The sequence below is a fragment of the Malus sylvestris genome, chromosome 8, assembly GCF_916048215.2.
Source record: "Malus sylvestris chromosome 8, drMalSylv7.2, whole genome shotgun sequence".
Classification (NCBI taxonomy): Eukaryota; Viridiplantae; Streptophyta; class Magnoliopsida; order Rosales; family Rosaceae; genus Malus; species Malus sylvestris.
Window position 1 is genome coordinate 7,288,340 of NC_062267.1, and position 22,211 is coordinate 7,310,550.

Below are 22,211 nucleotides of genomic sequence, written 5' to 3' on the forward strand. Positions count from 1 at the left end.
TCCCATAATTCCCACCTTTCATGCACTGCACTTGCACATCTCTCAATGTCTAACTAACATGTTTTACAATAGAAATTTTTCAGTGTAACTGAAATACGATACATCACATATCATTATACAACTTAAAGAAAGTTTTTTTTTTTTTCTTCAAGTGTTCCTCCAATTACATAATAGCATGTGATATATCATCTTATGTACCAATCACATTAAAAAATCTATTCTTCTACAACATTCATTTAAAATTTTGTATCTTTCATATTTTATAATACTCCGACAATCGCGGTGCATGAGCAAATCAACATATTTAATTATTCAATTGTGCCTAAGCTAAGCTTAAACACTAAGCATGCAATTTTTCTCAAAAGGGGAAGTAAGTAGAAAGCACATGCAGTGCTTATTGTGATTAAGAGTAATGCTAGAGAGATTAAATTTACAAATTAAATGATGTGTCACCAATAAGAATAAGTACGTCTATCAACATTTAAGTAATAAATCAATCATCAACTTTCATGTCCTTTAGTTTTCAAAACTCTTTCCAAATTTAGTTTTCCTAACATTACCAGCTTATTGTGAGTGTCTTTTGTGCATTATCGACAATTAATTAGTGAGATCAATTGGTAAATTCAATTCTTAACTACAAGTGGCAGCAATCTAATGAACAAACAAAAGATTGGGATAGAACTTATAAAAACATTAAGTAAGTGGATATTAATATTTAGTTACAACGGTCATATATAAATCTAAGTTAACTAAAGGGTTTGAGGAAAATATATGTATATATATATGACCATAATGAAGTACAAAGGTCTTCACTTGTTTGGTGGGGGTGTGCTACTACATGTCCCCTTTGCTCTTTGGAAATATTGAAGGGTCACTCATAGGGCAATTGTTTGATATTTCTTTTGATTATCAGAAAGCGTTTCTAACAGTATTTGACATAAATAACTACAATTGTTACTAAACAATAAAAACACACCATCGTGTTTTAAAAAATTACACAGATCATCAAGCACTTCGAACTACATTTCTAGAAAGCATTTGTTTTGCTAGCTAGTAAAAACTTTCTTGTGCTTCTGTTAAGAGCGCTCAAAGCAAAAGTTTACACAAAAGCGTTTTACACGTAGGCATTTTCATTCGAGCCCTTAGTCCGTATGCGCTTTAAAGTAATTATATCATGAATTAAGCTAAAATAGAGCATAAATGCTAAATAGGCAACAATACTAGTCAAATAGGTGTGCATTGAAACACGATGTGGACGGTGTTGCTGCAGATTTGGGTGGTTTACAACTGTTGGTCTTTGTTCCAGCGTTAGGGCAAAATTTCAAACCCCAAGTCATACAAGATTTTAGCTCATCCATCGAGGTCAAACCTTATTTAGAACACCAAAAATACTATTGGCCGACGACATGTTTCTCTAACTAGGAATTGGATCCGTTCGGAGCTTTAGTGCCCGGATCCTAAGAATCAATTCATTTGAGTCGTTGATTGGTGTATAAAAGAAATCAGAATCGTTGATTTTGTGTGATGAGCCAAGAAAATAAGTTAATGGAGACCGTTGGATTGAATTTGTATGGTCCAGATGAATTGATTCATAGATTCCGAACACTAAAATCCGGAAGGGATCCAATTCCCTCTAACTAGATGCATTCAATCGTCAGATTTTTTTTAATGTGTAAGAAGCTCGGTCTGATATATCAAATGTAATAATACGTTTGTAAATTTAGAAACAAATCTCCAACCAATTGTATATAACACTCGGTATATTGAATTGTATTTCTGACACATTGAAAATTTTCTACATTCAACCCCTCCCTCCCTTTCCTAATCCTCCCTACTGAATGCTGATCTAAATATATATATATATATATAAACACAATTTTAGGGATTTTTAACAACATAATATTTAAACAAATTGAGAATGATGAGCAATTATAAACAATGTGGAGTTAGCTACATAAGTATTATTGTTTTCTTTTTTGTTTTTTCCCTTGAAAAAGGCCATGCAAGAGAGTAAAATGAGAGATACATAATTATTACTGCCCTGCAGCTGCTGCAAGTACTCTCTTCATTGCTATGTTCTTAAAAACTTTCCTCCAGATAAAATGTCAACCATCTCCGTTTCCTAATCCCATACATCCACCTTCCCACAAGGATCGGATCGTTTGGATTGCACTAGATTGGATTGGATTGGGAAAATTAGGATGAAAACTCAGAGATGGTAGGCCATTTAACAAATCCACATAAGAAGAGTATTATTAGACATAGAAAAGACTTTTTTTGGGTCCTTAAAGAAAAAAAAATTGGAACCAATTTCGGAACTAGCGAGGGATGATGCCGAGGATATCTGCATTACGGTTGTGGTTGGAATTCCTCTTCTTCGACAGAGGCTCCGGCGAGGATGAGACCGATGATCCAGTGGCCCACGAATCATTCGAGCTATCAGAGCTAAATGACACATCCATCACTCCACTGGGACTGCATGGAACTGAACCAAACTTACGCTTGTTGGATTGTTTGCCACTGCCATTGCCTCCGGAAGATGTTAATTCGGAGATGAGCTTCGAGCATTCATCCACTTTGTCCTGTTTAAGATTCAATTGAAATCTGACTTCAATAAAAGTTTCAAAATTTCGCGTTCGAAATGGAAAAGATTAGTACTTTTCGGAGATTTAAGGGTAATGATTAGCAAACCTTATCGATTCCGAGAATTCCCAGGAGCTGGTTTTGGTATTCCATAAGTAGACACGGTTCTATGTTGTTGACAACATGCAGCATTATGGCAGTGGCAACTACAGATGGAAGAAAAGACATGAACCTAGAATCTGCAGTTGACAAAAAAAAGGTTCAAAATTCCAACAACATTGTAAGACAAAGCGTAAAGATCGCAACTTTACTTTGTTTTCGATCATGTTATTACGAAAAACAAATCGAATTAATGAGAGAAGAACAAGATTTGGATACCTGAAATTAGACTCAGAAGGATGAGCTCACATCTTTTGAGGACTTCCCAGCAGAGATGGTTTTTCAGACCGAGTCTTCGGGTGATGTAATCGATGAATGAAATCGGAGTGACAGGATTCATCTTCCATTGGAGAGTTGAGAGCACCAAAATCTCCATTCGTTTGATTGTTCTAGCTTCAAACACATACTTGCTATCCTCCACCTTAAAAACACACAAAAAAACCCAACAAATTTCAACAACCAAACACAAACATGGGACAAGATTCAAGAAACCAAGGACAAACATTGTACCAAACAACATACTTGGAAATCCAGCAAAAGGGGAACTTGGGTCTCCTCAACCTTGGCAGCAAGAGAGATACAAGCCACGGCAGCGAGCTGGGTCATCCACGGCTTCTCAACCTGAAGTTGGAGGCTGGACAAGAACCTGTCGAAGTAATCCGCCGCGAGCACCGCCGTGAGGGCGGAGAAAGAGTAGTGGGAAGCGACTCTCAGCATCCAATCCACCGCCTCTCTGCGAGCTCCGGCCAGAGAGGGGCTGATTTGGAGGGGTTTTTGGAGCTCGTTTTGCTCCGATTCTTTGGATAAGAGAGAGATTAGCTCCTCATTATCCCAGAACAGGTCTTGCTCGACTAAGATTGGAGCTTTTATTGGGTTAAACGAAGAAACGTTGCTGTTAAAGCTGTCTTCTACTAATTCCTCTTCTGGGAAATAATCCACTGGGCTCACTTGCTCATCCACCAAATGCTCCTCCGAGCAGTACAGAGCGTCCAAAAGGAAAACTGGGTTTTGTTCTTCACTTGATTCTACTAGTTGATGATGATGTTTTCGATCCATCTTCTTCTGAGAAGAAGAGATTTGATTCTGGGTTCATTACTTCATTGAAAAGCCAGAGGCTGAGAGAGTGTGAGGAAGAAGAAGGAGAAAGAGATGTTCTCTTTCTCTATCTTAATCTCTCTCTAAAGAACTCTGTCTCTGATTGAAGAGCAATAGGGGAAGAGGAGGGAAGGGACAGACCACTACCCAAATATGTGTTTTATAATCTGTGGGTTTTTGTTTTTCTCCACTGTCACTGAAAACTCTGTATTTTTATTTTTATTTTTATATTTTTAGTTGACGTTGGGGCATGAGCAAAAAAAAAATTAAAAAAATTATATAAGAACATCACGAAGCAACGAGATTTTAGTTATATTTGCAACTAACAATTAACAACAAGAAAGATGAGTTTGCTAAAGACTGAACTTAAATTACATGACAAATCAAAACGAGCCAAATCATTAGCAACAAAAAAATTTGACTGTAAATAGGTCAAATTCACAAGACCAAATTTAATAATAAAAGGACGACAATTCGATACTAAACCTTTTAAAAGTTGATCACTCACTTTGCATTTAAAATCAATTGCGCAAATTGAGAATTCGATTCCACTTTGGTGCATATAAAATATTATCTCATAGTGTTTGTTGAAATAAATTATTGTTGAAGATGATAAGTTAAATTGACTAGCTATTTTAAAAATTTGACACTATTTAATAGCTAATTTAGCAAAAAAATTTACAAAACTATTGGGAGATGCCTTAGAGTTGCAGTATTGTATTTGAAGTGATAATGTACTAGTTCCGAGAACAAAGTGACTAATTCGAGAGAGTAGTGTAGACCTTACAATCGTGCTAGTGTCATGTCTTATGTGAGATTATGCACAATTCAAATTCACATGTTAACTTATCATGGCCAAATATATAAATTTAAACTCATCACAAATTTTACGCGTCGCACCGTGTTTTATTCGTTTACATGTCTCTCTCTTTGTTTTGTCAATCAATCAACTATAATATAAAAGTCATCCATAAATATCAAGTACAGCAGATGTCCAACCATTTCCGAAGAAAACATCCCTAAAAGAAGTAAGTTATATGCTAAAACGATTTTTCAAAAGAAAAGATAAATAAAGGATATTCGATAAAGTTTTGTGAGTGAACATCCATCTAACCGGTTGCCTAATGTGTTATTATCGTGTCAATTTATTTACCACATTTTGAAAAGGCTTTGACTTAATCATATATTTTTCGTGCATATTTGTATTATGTTATACACGGTTCTAAAAATTTTCGAGGCGCTAGGCAGCTAGTCACATCCCGATTGGTCTCTAAGTGTTTGAAAATGAAGAAAGTGCGGTTAGACCCTCTTAGGCATCCGCCTAAGCACGTGCCTAGCCCGTCTAAACCCCCCTAGGCACTCACCTAGGTCACGAGTCTCACTTAGACAGAAAATAAATAATTTTCACTTTGCATTTTATATTTTCAATAAAATGTTATTGAAAATATAAATGCAAGAAACTTGTTGAATATTTAGATGAACACTCATTATATATTTGTTCCTCATGTTTTCAATATGCTTTAATACTTTATATCTATCTGTCATTTTATTTTGTAATTTATCTATTCCAAAACAATTATGTGTTTGTTTATAAATACACTTATTTAACAAATACAATAAATTTACTTAAATCTGCCTAGTTCACTTAGGCGTTTGGCCCTAACTCATCACCCAATAAGCGCCTAGTGTCTTTCAAAACGTTGATGTTATCATATCATACCTTACTTGACCATGTGTAATGTACTAGTCGAACTATGTGAAAATGCGCGCATTTAAGAAAAACTGGGTGCCAGTATGGTAGTATACATGTGCGCATGTCCACTACATCTTTTGGTAATATACACCCGTGTACAGGTCAATAGCTAGCTTTTTATCATTGACTATGTATGATTTTAATTCATAAAAAAATAAAAAAGTATTTGTCAAATTTTCTCGAAATTGTAAGGAGGTGTTAATTTTCTTCCATGAACTTTAATTTTAACCAATTATCTTCTTGAAGTTTTAGCCGACTACAACCTGATCTTTTATAATTGGTCAATTTCCCCTCTGACGTTAGATTTTGAAATTTTTCATTCATCTTGGTCACATACACGGTACATAACAATTGTTTGAGGTAAAAAATGTAATTTTATCCCTAATGTGGACAACATATTGTTTTTTCCTCTTCTCTTCTACTAGTTCACTCTGTACACTTTTTGTTTGAATTTTATCTTTAATGCAGACAACTATGAATCTTCTCCACGGTCTTGCTTTTTCAGAAAATGTTGGGATTGTGATGCAATTTCCTTAGCATTCCTTGTGACTTGATTCACATGACCATCTCATTTCACCTATTTTAAATCAAGATCCAAATTCAAATAAGAAAAGTAATTACTCATCTCAACAAATTTATTACTAGAAATTGGCCAATTATGAACGTTTAGAGCATAATCGGTTAAAATTAACGTTCATGGTTGAAATTGACTGATTATAGAAGTTCAGAAAAATAATCTGCTAAAATTAATGAAAAAAAATTGACAGCTCATTATAAGTTAGAGGAAAAATCGATGAATACCTCAAAAATCAATAATAAAGTTTTTGCGTTGATTGGTTTGGGTAAAAGGGAAAGTAAAACTTTAGGCAGATAGTTTTGAGCTTTAGTCCAGAGCACAGAAGTAAAGGCATCCGTGAGCAAACTCTTTCCTTTTTCTTTTATTTTCTTTCTCGTTTTTCACTTTTAATTTTGACGATCGTATTCTTAGCATGGGGTTTAGGGTAATCTTCTCAAGTTTTCAACCTTGTTTGCGACATTCTAGTGTAATGATTGGTATAATACAAACAATATTGAAGGAAAGATAATATATTGAACCAAATATAGAAACTTGAGTGTCGAGAATAAATGCTTTAATCACATGAACTACGTAACTTTCAAATTTCTATATCTAGCTCTTCCACGTTAATTGTTCAAAAAAGTTTGCTTGCGTGACGAACCTATTACTCAAACTTTACACGCAACAAAAGTGTGTTGTAAAACTCTAGTATACAACTGAGTTCAACTAATTAAGGTTTAAGATTAGATTAATTATCTTTTTTTATGTTTTTTTTAGGAAAATTAATGAAAAAGATTTGAAAACTTTGAATTTTAATGATAAAGACATAATAAAAGGTAAAATAAATAGTACTAGATTTGACTTTTTAATTTAAAAATATAATTTTTCATTAAAATAAATAGTATCGTGATTTTTCGTTAAAACTTCATTCTTTTTAAGGTTAAAATTTACTGTACCATTATCTATTTGTATAATCGATTATATATGTGTGTGTGTGTCTATCTGTATATATATTTCTTGCAATTACACACTTCCCAGTAGAATTTACTATCCCACCGGCAGCGCAGGACAACTCAATTCCTCTTTTGTACGAAAAGTTGGTCTCTCAGTCTCTTCTCTCTCTCTTTCTGCACTGCACTCAACCATTATGTTTACAGCAGCAAACCATTACAGAAGAGAGACAAGGCGTGGAGAGAGGGAGAGAGGGAGAGAGAGAGAGTATGTGCGTATCAATCAAGGTTTAAAATATCGATATTATCTCGATATTTTTTTTGAAATTTTTATGTTTTTGAATTACTGATATTTTCAATATCATCGATATTTTAGATCTTGATAGGAATTTTATATGATACTAAGTCACTCATGTATCTTACCATGCAATGTATAAAGTATAAAATATTGTATTAATTCATTATATATAAATGATTATAATGTGTTTAAAGTTAAACTTCTTTCATTAATTACTACATATTTTCTACACTCAAAATGTTTGTCAACTCGCTATATAATCAACTTAAATCAGTTAAATCTATCATGAAATGCATTTCGTTCTAATTTTTTGTAATAAACTAATTGATAATTGACTAAATAAATATTCTGCAAAATTTCAATAAAAATTTCCAAGTTTTTATTACAATTTCAATGGTTTTTATTCAATTTTTATCAATATCGATAATATTTTTATATTTCTATCGAAATTTTCGTATTTTTGAACTACCGATATTTTAAATCTTGGTATCAGTGTATGTCTTCAAGTTTCTCTGTGTATTTCCCGCTATGCCATGCAAACAAAAAGAGAGGAATGGAAGAAAAGGGGACACGTGGAGGGCTTCTAGGTCTTTTTCTTTTGAGATGTAGCTTTCTTTTATTTTCTTTTTCTTTCTTTTCTTTCTTTTCTTTCATCTTTGTCTTCTTAGTCTTATTTCTCCTACTTGTTGTGCATTCTCCGAGAAATGAAGTTAGAGAGCCAAAGGGAGGACAAAAGGTGTGGGTGCTATTGCAGTTTGTAGGGTGGGACTCTGCATCAAATTAGATTTTCATGGATTTGTTGGTAGATTTTGTGGTGGTGGACAGCAACTTACTAAGCAGAGTTAGAACGTTATCTTAACATTTCGTCTTAATGATATAATAATATATAAAAAAAACCCATACGACATTTTATATTATTGACACTGAACATCAAAACAATGGTGTATCCGTCTCATAAAAATCCTTATCGTGGTGGTTGAGTTATTAACGCAATACAACAAAGGCAAAATTGCACAAATCATCACAGTAGTGTGTTGTCAATTCATACGTCAACGTTACTTCTGTGTAGTCAAACTATGTCGTTAAATCACTCGGTTACAAATCTTGATCTAAAACGAACCTTACATCTAAGTTCTATCACTTTTATGATTATAGAATTATAAATATATTTTAATCTAATGAGTTACCCAATTCTCTCTCGCTATTTGAACAAACCTCGAGAAAGGTTCCATTTTGCTCATGTGAATTATCATGTGACCATCATTTTCAAGAGCAGAAATGTCTCTGCCCTTTGAGCCCATGTAAGCGTGTTTGACATATAAATCATGTTTGAAAGATCAATTTACCTATGCAAAAGAATTTCAGTGCAAAATTCGATGTATACTAAGATTAGTAACGGACTTAAGCACGAAATAATTATTTATAAAATCGCATGAACATGGATGATTAGTGGAATTTATCGTATACCAAAAATACCCCTCTAAAAATCAACCAGAACTGAACAAAGGTTGGCACTGTTTTACTATTAGAAAGCCTTCAAAGGCTCAAAGCAATCTCCTTTTTTTTTCCTTTTACTTTTTATACGATCATTGGCAATTTCTTTTCTCTTTTTTTTTTTGTTTGTTTTGTTTTCTCAGATTTGTAAACAATAACACCTCCTCTTTCATAATTCTGGTCAAAGTCAGACATGCCCACTCCTCTGAAAACTCAGAAAGTTGTTCATTTTCCTTGCATACATTTCAATCACCGCAACGGAAAGTAATGGCCTTTATTGGAACTCATCAAACCATCCTCATAGCTCGTGGTTGCTAGTTGATTAGACCCTAGCACATATCACAACCCTTCAAATGCTATGCTTCACCATCGACGCATACTGGCCCTACTTATTCGGATCGCTATTGTAATGGTATTTTAAATAAATAACGTGCTGTCATGCGTTAAAGTTCAAATGAGCGAGAAAAAATATTTTACATGCATCACCAGTACAATCAGACGGTTAGATTTGCACGATTAAATTCTTAAAAGTCCCAACCAGGCTGTTCAAACACCTCAAGTGCAATCTAAACTTGAAATATCACCACAGTAACGTCCCAAAGAAAGTCTATGATTTGAGATCGCTAAAGATCTTTGAATCCCCAAGTTTAGCAAGCAAAGAGAAAACTAATGTGGTGTATGGACTGTGAGGGGTTAGGTCCCACATGGATCCTCCCTTCCAGCTGTGTGGCACTCTCGAATTAGCGAGAGGCCCACCAAGTACAGTACGAGAACCTAATGATAATGTTTGTCCCGTAATTATGGCACCACCCAACAGAAGTTGCTCATGTTGACTATAACCATGCACGATAATGGAAGACAGTTGACCTAAATGAGCAACCTGCCCTCTTATTCACCTTTTTCTTAATCCCCCTAATCACCATAGTTTATACATGCATTATATAATTAAGACTTTTTTTTTAGCAAAAATGATCATTTGCATAGCTCTTCATTTTGATTTTTGAGTTTTAAAATTAATAAAAGTTGTCCCTAAGATTATTCATTGTCAATTATTTTGATCATTTATTGAAAAATCTCCGTTAAATTGAAAAACCACAAATTCTAGTGAATATGTTGATTTGACAAAAATACTCTCAATTTAACAAAAATCTTTTATAAAATGACCAAAAGAATTGATGGTAGACAATATTTGGGACTGCTTCTATCAATTTTAAATATCAGAGACCAAAATAAAGAGTTATGTCAATCTTAATGATCACTTTAGCTAAAAAAAACCTATAATTAATTACACTAGATTTCCCATTATTTCATTACCCCATAGTTTCTATAGTGAGACCTCCTAGCCACCATTCAACCCTCTAGCCAATGCTTCAAGTCGATGGCGCGGGCATGAGGTGATTCTGGCCATTAATACATCGTAAATCTCACAAGCATTAACAATCAAGAACAACATGCATGACTGACTCTAGCACTGATTTACTATCCTGAAATGAAAGATTAATTGGCTAATATTCACTCCCTTCTTTTTGAATGGTACAAGAAATGAGAGGAAGGGTGAAATTTGAGTGCGTTTATGAATCACATCAAAAGAGGGGGGAAACAGCTGGTTTTACCATCTTTGTGTGTTGTTCAAAAATTAATGCAAAGTAAAAGCTTATGGGTGGGGACACATTAAAGTTGAGAATATTCCAAACATTTTTAGACCACATAGCATTAAACATCCTCCAGTGAAAGTCTCTGTTTCTAAGTCTCAAAGAATAAATATGTTCGAAGGGTAACTGCCTATAGGGAGCATTTCTCTTGAGCATAATTTACCATCAGAAATATGATGTTCGTCTTCAACATTAACCACATTCCTGCAGCCATTTCACGGTTTTGACCGTGCAAATAATCTTGGGTGCTTCGGATTATCCGATACTCCGGAGTACTCAAGAAAATACCCTAGTCTAGACGGCGTCCATCTGTGAGAGCTTGACTCTTTTGACTCACAGTACCAGTCTCAACCACTCGATTTCTACTAGTTGGTAAAAAGTACGGGACCACGAAGGCAAATAACTTCAAATTATCGGACTTCTAAGCTGTCAGACTATACAAAATTTCCATATCTTCACTCATGATACTACCTAAACTGATCAAGACCAAGTCCTATTGGATGGACCATCCATTGCCGGCCCGTTAAACACGATAAAAACTAGGCTAAGGGTGCTTGACCATGTCAACTGTAGGGAAGCTCTCATGGACTCTATGTATTTTGGTCTCACCCGACCCACCATATGAGTAAGTTCCCCAAGTCAGCCTACCTTACCAAAGTTTTTTTCTTGTTAATCGCAGCCAAACATAGACACAAATTCCCATCATCAACATTTGTCACAGTGGAATGTTATTATCTCCATTGAAGGTCAGCCAAAAAACTACAAGATCATTGATCACCACATTGAACATCTTCGGACTGATGGACTATACTGGCACAAGTCTTGAATGCCCGACAAAGGACTCACATATTTTCCTCCATCTAAATTCTCTAATTAAGCTAAAACGATTGACAAAGCTTCTAACCAATGAGAGAGAGCCAGGTTGTTTTCTAATGAGCTTTGAGGACTTACAGGACAAAGCTAAGTAAATCAACCACCCCAGTAGAAGCAGGTCCTAGGAAAGACAGAAAAAAACCAAAAGTCATTAAATAAAAAAAACATGTTCAAAGCCAAGGAAAGTAGATGCAAGTCAACAAAGTGAAGTTAACTTCAATCATTTTCTTCGTTGTCATTCTTAAAGATACATGTGAGTTTCAGTCAAGGATTATCTACTACATTGACATTTTGTAGATCTAGGTTATATGTGGGTCACTAGAGGTCTGAAAAACGAAAGACATCCCCCTTCCAAGGGATAATTTGAATATCATTTCATACGCATTTGTAATTACCAAAGCAAAATTAAACCCCAATACAAGCGTTAGGAAGGATTAATGCACATTTAGCCACTACCGCATTTAAAATGTTCCCGAATGAATCTATCTGCATGGGATGGGTACTTATCTTGGATATATGCTCGGAGACACTTCTGGTAGGAGAAGTCTGTCCATACACCATCAGTTCTTATGACAAAGAGGCACCTCAAGTGTTTAAATTGGGGATGCCGATCAACCTTCAGCAAGACAAGTTACATAGAAAGTGATTAATTGGCACAGGCAAACACAAGAATCCACATCGCAGAAAACACAGGTTGACCATGTATAGAAAGGAGGACTGGTTCAGAAATCAATAAGAACTTAAAATTCAATGTTAAATAGTTTAAAAACTCAATGTCAACAAATAGTCATTTTAGTTCTATTCAAATAAAGATCAGACTGAAGAAGAGAAGTTTTGAGATAGAGACAGATAATTTCATGTCCCAGAAATATACAGAAACAATAATAGAAAGAGCTTTATCTACAGTTACATCAGTTACATATTACACTCGTAACTCGTTTATGAACCAACATCCTTAGAAAAAGTAGCCAAAGAAACAGCAGAAAAAAGTTAACACCAAAATTTTAATAGTTTACACTTTCAGCTTCCGCTATCATTGAATTGTATTGAAATGGTATGAAATAAATAATCTAGCAAAAATAAGCCCATAAAGTAAAGGATAAGTTATGAACATGCAGATCTAAAGTTCCAAACACTTGCCCAATTGCTTAGGACAAGCACTAAAAAAGGTTAAAGTGGTAAGAAAAATGCAAAGGCATGTAGCTCATTAAGCTAGAGCACCTGTGACTGGCCTCCCATTGAACGTCATCTTGCACAGAGGGGACAAAAATAAATTTCAGCCTAGATAAATGTTTTTCTATTCACATAATCATTAAGAAATGCCATAAACTTCTTAGTTGTGTATGTTTGTGCAGCGATACTTCAATCATTTCTTTTATTATTCGGTTGCAATAGAGTTAACGTCTTGCATTCATCTCAGGTTTCCTATTACATTGGTTGGTGACACCAATTTCCTGTTAAATCTTTTGGTTGACACAAAAATTGCAATGACGCATGAGCAATAGCATATTAAAAATAGTAGAAGACAGGCTGAAAACAAGGAGAGAAGTGGAGAAGGAGAGAAAGGAGGATTTAACAGGGAGAGAATGGGAGAAGGGCGTATAAAGATAAGGAATTGAATAAATAAGGGTAATATGATTAGTATCACAATCTTTTAAGCCGTGATGAGTATGGATTTGGTGCAAATAGGATGAACATCAACTTGCTAGCTTTTCTAACCTATTTCCCCACCCGAATCACTTGCCTTTTTTTCCCCAATTAAATCTCTATATTCCACATTCCCCCACATCTAGGCGTCCTTATACTTCAGAACAAGCATGACTTTTAATTACCTGCCGCATTCCTTTCGAACATGTTCAAGTTTTAGTCTTCAACACTCAATACGTTCACCACAAAACTAATACACAAACCCTAAACCCCCTCTTTCTATGATTTCAACCTTTGAAACCCTTTTTCAGCTAACCCAAACCGCTCATGAAAACATCAACAGCCTTGTTTCTCTATACAACATAAACTTTCATACTTAAAAGAAGGCACACATTGTGCATTCACACCAATAGTGGTCTGTGACACACAACAACGCGTCTTCCAAACCATCCTTCACACTACAACAAACAAATTGGTAGATACTACACATTTAAAACAGACCTTCATAGTCACTAATTCAATGACACCAATTTCCAGTTAAACTTTTCGACCGACACAAAATTTCATTGCTGCATTAGTATCAACCCCATATATAACTAAGGGTAATACTAATTTGAGGCTAAGTTCAAAAAGAACGAATGCACCGATGCTCGAAAACCATCATTTACACCACTGAAAACATATTGGTAATGACTAATGAGTTACTTACAGTCAATATTTTATATATTTTATTACAATCCAACCTAAATTCTTCACAAGAAATTCAATTAATAGGCAATATAACAAGGCAATCTCCGACTGTAAATGGTGGAGGAAAAAAAGTTACCATGATAGAATCAATTCCGCAGCCAATTTTATCCTCTGAGTGTGGATGATGAGCAAGAAGCCTTTCCACCACAACCTTTTCATCTTCCTCCGTCAGCTGCTCACCATCCATATACCTGCAAACCACCAAAACCAGTCACATAGTTTCCACTTCACAAAGTAAAACGACGGGGCTCGACGTCGTTCCGAGCTAAGCTCATAGTAAGGATACCTATCAGAGTGCAGAATCTCCTTGGCCAGTAAAACGACGGGCTCGATGTCGTTTAAAATCTCCCATTCCTCATCCTTCCACTTGAAGTAGTCAGGGTCGTCCCAGCGAGGGTACTTCGGCAGGTCCTTCACGCTCAGCACTCCTCTCAGCGCGGAACTGTCCGCCGAGGACGATGGACTATCCGGTCGAGTCGACTTGCCCCGCTGCACCACGCCCTGCCGCTCGGGACCGCAAGCCCGAGGCCCAGGCGTCGGCGGTGGCCTCGCGCGCAGAGGAACGAAATTGTACGCACCAGCAACGGGTTCAGAGCCGCCATTAGCGTCGTCGTCGTCATCTCATTGTTTGAGCGGGATCAGTGTATAGTGGATCATGGTAGTGACGGTACTAGACTCGTCTCAGTCGGCGGTGATGATGACTCAGTGAGTCGTGTCTGATACGGTGGACTTTGTGGGGATTATGATATTTGTTGCGGGTTTTAGGGAGAATAAATAAAATTACAGGCCCACTATGAGGCCTAATTTGTATTGGAGATAAGTAGTGGGGCCGATGGATGGATTATCTGATGCCTGATGGGTCCATCACGTGTTTTGCTTTGAACTACGTGGCCCACACTGCTGGATTTGGGTAATCATTCAAAGTTTGAAACTTTGAACTTGACAAATAAGTGAGATTTTGAAAGAGAGTATGAATTCTCAGATAATTCAGGAGTTTTGTATGTATTTATAAAAAGTTTAGGTATTGTTTATATGTTGTCAGTTAATTGTATGGTATACTTTTAATTTCTGTCATGATAACGAAGTAGCTTAGTTTACATGTTGAGCCAACAGTTCACGTCGAGAGCGGAGTCACTAATGGACCAGGATGGTCTTGGGCCCAACATAGCTTTGGTGTTGGAAACTTTCCGATGGTCCCAAGCTTGCAGTTGTCGTGAGACATGAGTAGAAAGATGAATTGTTGCTTATGAGAAAGTCGGGTCGAACCACATCTTTTGTTTTGTCTTTGTAGTTTAATGAAACGGTAAGTTTGTAGATAAGATTATTAAAATAGATTTTAATACTGTTTCTAAATCAACCTAATCAAATATTATTCGCATACGTCTTTTTTGCCTTCCTCCTATTAAAGGATGCAAACCAGAATTGTACACTTTTTTATATTTTAAAAAAAAATTTAGTGATTAACCTGCTTTTACCACTTAGTACTACGATCTCTTCACTTGTAATTGGGAGGTCTTAGGTTCGATTCTCACCAAAAGCGAATTTTAACCATATTATTTCTGGCAAACGCTGATATAGGAGATTTCTTTGGGTTGGTATAATTTTTATTTTACTTTTATTATACTTTACTTATGCTCTAACATCAAATGTGAGATGAGTTAAAACTCGCTCACATGTGCTCTTGTAATAGTAACTTTTAGGTTTAAATTTATTCATATTTTTCCACTTTACTACACTTTATGGCATTGTCATCTTCCGGGTGTCGACCAGCAGAGCTTGATTTGGAGTCCAAGTGGACATTCCGAGTTGTGGTGTCATTAACTCTCTCCACCAATGCTAAACAAAAATAAAAATCATAGGCGATTTAGTAATTACATGTAACATGTTATAGATATTATATTAAAGTGTGATTGTATAAATCATAGATAGATTTGGTTACTAGTTATTCTTTCCCTACTAGATTGTATTTACTTGGAGGACAAGTATTTCTCACTTTTTTACTACTATAAATAAAAGCACTGCGTAGGGAGAATAACATCTCATATATACAGAGAGATCCCTATCCATGGCATACATTCGTAGTATCCACCCCGCTATCAACATTTAACTTGAAAAACCGCATTGATGTGGGGATCCATGAACTGATCCGACATTCAGATGAGGAAGTTCTCCTATGTGCATCATTCATCACCTCTGTAGCATAGTTCCTCACCAATTGTTTTAAATTTTCTGCATCAAAAATTACATTTTCAAAGTAGAAAGAATTTCTAGCATTCCAAAGTGCCCATAAACAGATGAAAAATAGTTCCAATACTAGTCCAAAAAGATTTTCAGATGCAAACATAAATTGTAGTTTCAATTTCCCCTTGACAACGCCAACACCTAGCGTTGTTCATCACTTGTCGGAACTGCAACCTTTCTCCAGTAGGGATTATCTCATTACCGAGCCTCCAAATGAAATAAAGAATCTTTGAGTTGACTGTGTCAAAGAAAACATTGCAATTTACCGGCATACATAATGATTAAGCTAACGGAAGTCATAACATGATGCAATTTAAAATCTTAGGGTTGTAAATTGACAAGAAAGATGATCAATAATGTTTGTGAGAAGAAATAAGTGAGGGATGACTCACCTCTACCCTACCATATTATTTGTCTAGCAGGCCCATATTATTCCTATACTAAAACCCAAACTAGCGTGCACTGTTCACCGACAGTGCGTGGACGAAAATGCCCCTCAGCTGCTGTCTATTCTCAAGCTTTTTATCTGTGTTGCACAATGAATTTTACTGGTTTGCCCCTTATGTATGCATGTTGGTCATCTAAGAAGGAAATGAGGCTGAATGTGAGCATGCTGGTCATCTAGGAAGGGAAGGAGTACACGTGTTGCTCATATAGGAACATAAGAAACAGGGCTGACCCTGAGGTTAGCCCAAGTAGGCGCCCGCATAGGGCCCCCACTTCGGAAAGGCCCCCAAAAAATTTTTATATCTTGTAATGAACATATAAATAAAAAAAAAGTAAGAAATATCATAATTTATTTGTTAGTGCAATGGAAATGTTGGCTTTATTTTTTTTTTGGGGTGTTGAATTCTAAACACAAAGCTGCCTTTTAGTCACTAGATTTTTCTTAGTTTTCAAATTTACTGCCAATTCATCTGTCCAACTCCCAATCCATCTATTCAAATGCATATAAAGTTATAAAACTCAAGTCTCTTTGCGATCTTTTTTCCTTCAACTTCTCATTCTGTCCATTTCTATCGAATGTTTAAATCAACTTCCTATTATCTTTATTTCTATTGAATGTTTTAAACCAACTATTATATGGTCTTAAAGATTGTACTTTAAGGTAATCAAAACTTTGAATTTTATATATATATTTTTTCAATAATTTTTTATTCAATGGATTATTTTAATATTCAATTCATTAGTGTGATGTTGATTTTAGAAGAAAAAAAATACAAGATAAACAATTAGCATTGGATTTATTATACTCGTCAATCAAGTTTTATTGTTATTAACTCTCTTGATCATCAAGTTTTATTATTTTTCACTCTCAATCTTAAACTCTTGACTGCAAACATGTAGTACATTTGTGTCTAAAAACATGAATTGTGTAATGTTTAAATAATATTTGTATATTTATCTTATTTTGATATTAATTTTTAATGATATTTGATGTGAAAATAGAACTTTTTATATATTTAGCAAATTCTTTTTTATACAAATCAATATACAAAGAACCGAAGATCAGAGAATTTTAAGGCCCACTTCAAAGGCTCGCCTAGGCCCCAAATTCTCAGGGCCAACCTGAGAAGAAAGCCGGAATGTTTTCGGAGCCTATTGGACTTAAGAACTTAAGAACCACAAGGACTTAAGAACCACTACACCATTTTTTATGTAACTGATATGAGATCATAACATTACACCATCCTTCGGAAGATCCGACGCCCACAGCGGCACCAGTCGCCAAGTCCCTTGAGAGCCCATACTCCCAAGGCGGCACCACGAGGTGGCACCACTCGCCAAGTCCTGCAACTTCGGGAACCTAAGCTTTGACACCAATGTTAGGTATTACAAGAAGAGCCTAACCCAAAATATGAGTGCGGTGGGAGCAAGGGCGAAGCTACGTAGGCGTAAGGAGGGGCGGTCGCCCCTCCTCTCTCAAGAAATGATGATCAGCAGCAACTTGCTGCCCCCTTTAGATCGTCGGAAAACTTGCAAACCATCATTTTTCCTTCATGCTTCTGCGCAGCGGGTGTCTGTTCTTTTGGACCTGGGTTTATGAAAAAGAAACCTAAAGCAAAACGGCATCGTTTCGGTGTACTAAAAAAATAGTAAGAAGCTAAAAATGGCGTCGTTTGATCATTGAAAGTTAAAAAGATAAGGGGACCACCTTCCATTTGTCTGTGTCCCCATCCATTCCAGCTTCAAGCCTTCAAGCCTTAGCCAGCGGCTTCCACTTTCCATTCCAAGGAGCCTCGAAGCCAACATCTTCCAAGCCGACTTCCATAGCCACTTTTAATGTAAATGTCTAATGTTTTTTTTAAAATTTAATTATCCCTAATTGATAGTTTAATATAAATTTTTGTTTAATTGATATAGAATAATTGATATGAATTGTATGGTTATTGATGAATGAATTGTTGATTATTGATGAATTTAACTGTTGATTATTGATTAATTGAATTGTTGATTCTTGATTAAATTAATTGTTGACTATTAATAAATTTATATAATTATTAATATTAATTAACTGAATTGTTGGTCTAATTAGTTATTACTTGTAGTAGACTCTACTATAGGATTAAGTGACTTTTTTTCTTTCCATTATACATTTAGTTAATGGAATGATACTATAAGTTATGGGGGAAGGACAATCGATGTTTTATCACCCGTTAGTTTGATAATTTTGAGTGATTGAAGTATAGTTGTAGACATCGAAATTTCGTAAATAAATGTTGACCGATAAATCAAAGTGTCAACGCTCATGTATTACATAAATTTTGCACGTAGCGTGTGACTCAACGAAAATTGAAATGAGTTGGAAAAGTCATCAAATAGGACACGTGTCAACACCTGGCAGAAACGACTTATTTCATCTGGGATATTATATTCAAAATTAGGCCTTGGAAAATTCTATAAATACAAGCCCATTTCATTCATTTGAGGGGGACCAATTCATATTACACCTTGAAGCTCTGAAGCTCCGAAGCTCCGAAGCTCTCAAGCATCCAGGTTCCCGAAGAATCAAGAAAGCGTTCATCGTTCATCAACTGTTCATCCTCAAGGATCAAGCCCCAACAGCCCCTTTGGATCGACAACATCAACAAATCCGCTCATCCGCTGTTCATCAAGCCCAAGCCCCGACGGCCCTTGAAGAAAGCGTTCATCGTTCATCACTGTTCTTCGAGATCAAGCCCAAAAGCCCTCGAAGATCCGTTCAAGCCCAAAAGCTCTCGAAGATCCGTTCGTCACTGTTCTTCGAGTTCAAGCCCAAAAGCCCTCGGAAATCCGTTCATCACTGTTCTTCAAGATCAAGCCCAAAAACCCTTGAAGATCCGTCAATCACCATTCTTTAAGATCAAGCCCAAAAGCCCTTGAAGATCCGTTCATCCTCGTTCATCCAAGATCAAGCCTCGACGGCCCTTGGATCAATCGCACATCCCACAAATACACACCTTACGGAGATCGAATCAGAGGATCAAATTAGAGAGAGATTGTAACCCAAAATCATCAAATACAAATATTTGTTTGCGCACGTCGTTCTTGTCTCTTTCGTTTCAGGAATTTTCCGTGTTCACAATAGTATAGCAAAAGATGTAGCATTTTGCGGTTATTGCTACTTTTCAAATGTAATTTTAATAAAGCGAGAAATGATGGAAGTAATGTCTTAATTGAGAAATGGTTTACTAATTGGACGTAAGGATTCGAAAAATTTCGCCCCTCCACCCAACCATTCCTAACTTCGCCATTGGGTGGGAGGACCCAAGGAAACCACTACATTATTTTTGGTGTAGGCGACGTGGGATCTTAACATGGAACGGTTGGGGGAGTTGGGGAGTCTTTCTCATTCCACTTTCTTCGATTCGCTTCCAGAACAGATTTTTCTGGAGCTCAAGCCAGGAACCCTGGCTTCCGCAAGAAGGTTTGTCTCTGTCTGTCTCACACCTTTTTTTTTTTCAATTCGTGATCGAATTTCCTTTGCAGGAATGATCCATCTGTTGCGTTGGACAAATTCTGCACTACGTTTGCTGCGATTAACTTTTTGTCATTTGATTAGTGAATCTTGGGAAAATCAAAGTTGAATCCCGCTCTGATTTGAAGAAATTATATACCCAGAAAAGCAATTGGCTCCAGTTCTGATTTTAGGAAATTTTAAACCCAGAAAAGCTGGAGTTTCCTGGTGAGTTTTCGACATATTTGTTTCGGGATTGTTTTTTGGTTCTCTTTTTCTTTGTTCAAAATTTTGAAGCATGTCTAAACTTCGTTTGGATTTTGGTTGTTTCCTCAGTTTCATCATCACTCCTTCTCACAACTTCACCTAAAATGTTCTGCATGTATAAGATTCGTGTTCGTGGAGGTCATTCAAACGGATTTCAAGCTGGGCTGAAGAGGTTTGATTAAAATATTTATGGATTTGGGTAAGAAACTAAGAACCCCTAATCTTTTCTTTCGGTTTTAAGAGCTGAAATTGACATGCATGTGCTTCAATTTATGAGATATAAGAGACTGAGAATTTTTTGACATGCATGAGGTCACACTTGGTGCGATGGCAAGTGCCTTCGCCCATGAGCGTTACGTCTCGGGTTCGAGACTTGGGAGCAGCCTCTCCATAAATGGGGGTAAGGCTAGCCGACATTCACCTCTCCCAGACCCTGCGTAAAGCGGGAGCCTTGTGCACTGGGTACGACCTTTTACCGTTCTGGGTTGGGAGGGTACTGTCAGATACAAGAGATTGGGCAATTTTAATCAATTTAATCAATTAAGATGGAGACTTGGTGATCTACGTCAAAAATTAGCTAATAAATTGGTTATGGGTTTTCAATTCCATGTTATTATTTTCTCTTTTGTTTGCGTTTTATGATTTTTTATTTATTTATTTTTGTGTAAGGTCTAAGAATGTTGTGGCTTTTAATCGTTTGACATAATTTTAATTTTAGTTTTTCCTGTAATTTTGTTCTGTAACAAAAGGATTGTTTTGTTGCAAAAAGTAGGACTATACTCCAATCTGTTTAGGGATTGGAGCTAGATCTTTCAAGTTTGGGTGCTGTGAATACCATGTTTGGTTTTGATTAGGAGGAGACTGGTGGATTGAGCCTTTGCCTACAGGTACCAAGAGTTTTCATCTTTAATTTTGTCGGGTTATGAATTATTAGTGTAGCTAGGCACCACAATAAGCTCCTTTCCATGACTGAACTATAGAATCTAAACATACAGCTGGGTGGAAGTTAGGACGAATTGAAGAGTGAGACGTTTTCTTATCTTATAAGAATATGGTCTTCTTTTATTTAAAGTCATGTAAAATCAAGGGTTGCATGTTAATATCATTCTTTCCTAATTGATCTTTCTTTACTACTATTTTTAGTTACTGGTTGGTATGTGTGTATGTGTGGGGGGTGTATATGTAGAAGCAATGCACCAGTGGTCTTTAGTTGCCAATGGTACAATGCCTTATCATCTTATCAACTTTATGTTAATCCACCATCGTTTAGAGAGTTGAATAGAAGTACTGACAAATATACATGAACATGTAAAACATGCAATTTGTTGATAGAATTACTTTCAGAATGGTTTGATTAGTGCCTTATATGAACAGCTATGGAAGTAAAGTGACTACAAATAGACACTTCCCAAGGATTCAGGTTCCTAGCTGCAATCACTGATAACTGTATGGTGATATGATCCTTCTTGCTCTTGCTGGCAGTTTTTGCCAAATTTCCTCATTAGATACGTTTATAATGCAGGAAAGACAGATCCAAAAGACGTCCTTAAAGAGTCAAAATTGCAAAGCAAACAAACCTCCAACATAAAAAGAGGTGATTCATACATTAAATTATTTAAGACTGGATTTGACGTGCATGTCTTCTATTTTACTCATATGAGATTATGGATTATTTGTTAATTTAGTGAAATGGGGTTTTGTTTATTTTCGTGTTTAATTTCGTGAATTATGTTTATTAAACTGATTTTGGTGTGATTATGTGTTAATTTTAGTGAAATGGGGTTTAAATGTTGTCGTTGTGAAATCTTAAATGTTTACAGTAAACTTTTGCTGATCGAACTTAAGTTGGCATTACATGGGAGTTTTATATGTTCTTGGCTTTTATTACATGAAGGAATCTGCTATATCCATAGAAAATAAATTTTTTTGTTTGTTTAGCAATGCAGTTGAACACTA

The 22,211-nt window shown here is 35.9% G+C and overlaps 1 protein-coding gene and 1 pseudogene across 1 annotated transcript; both read right to left on the reverse strand.

Moving 5' to 3' along the window:
• Window positions 1–1,946: 1,946 nt before the first annotated feature.
• On the reverse strand, window positions 1,947–4,003 carry LOC126633036 (cyclin-D3-1-like). The gene is made up of 4 exons (XM_050303583.1): window positions 3,265–4,003; window positions 2,962–3,163; window positions 2,692–2,822; window positions 1,947–2,582 (listed from the first exon to the last, which is right to left on the reverse strand). The coding sequence occupies exons 1-4, from the start codon at window positions 3,796–3,798 to the stop codon at window positions 2,319–2,321; spliced, it is 1,131 nt and encodes a 376-aa protein (XP_050159540.1). The 5' UTR covers window positions 3,799–4,003; the 3' UTR covers window positions 1,947–2,318.
• Window positions 4,004–11,251: 7,248 nt separating this feature from the next.
• LOC126633046 (protein DCL homolog, chloroplastic-like) lies at window positions 11,252–14,563 on the reverse strand (annotated as a pseudogene).
• Window positions 14,564–22,211: the final 7,648 nt, after the last annotated feature.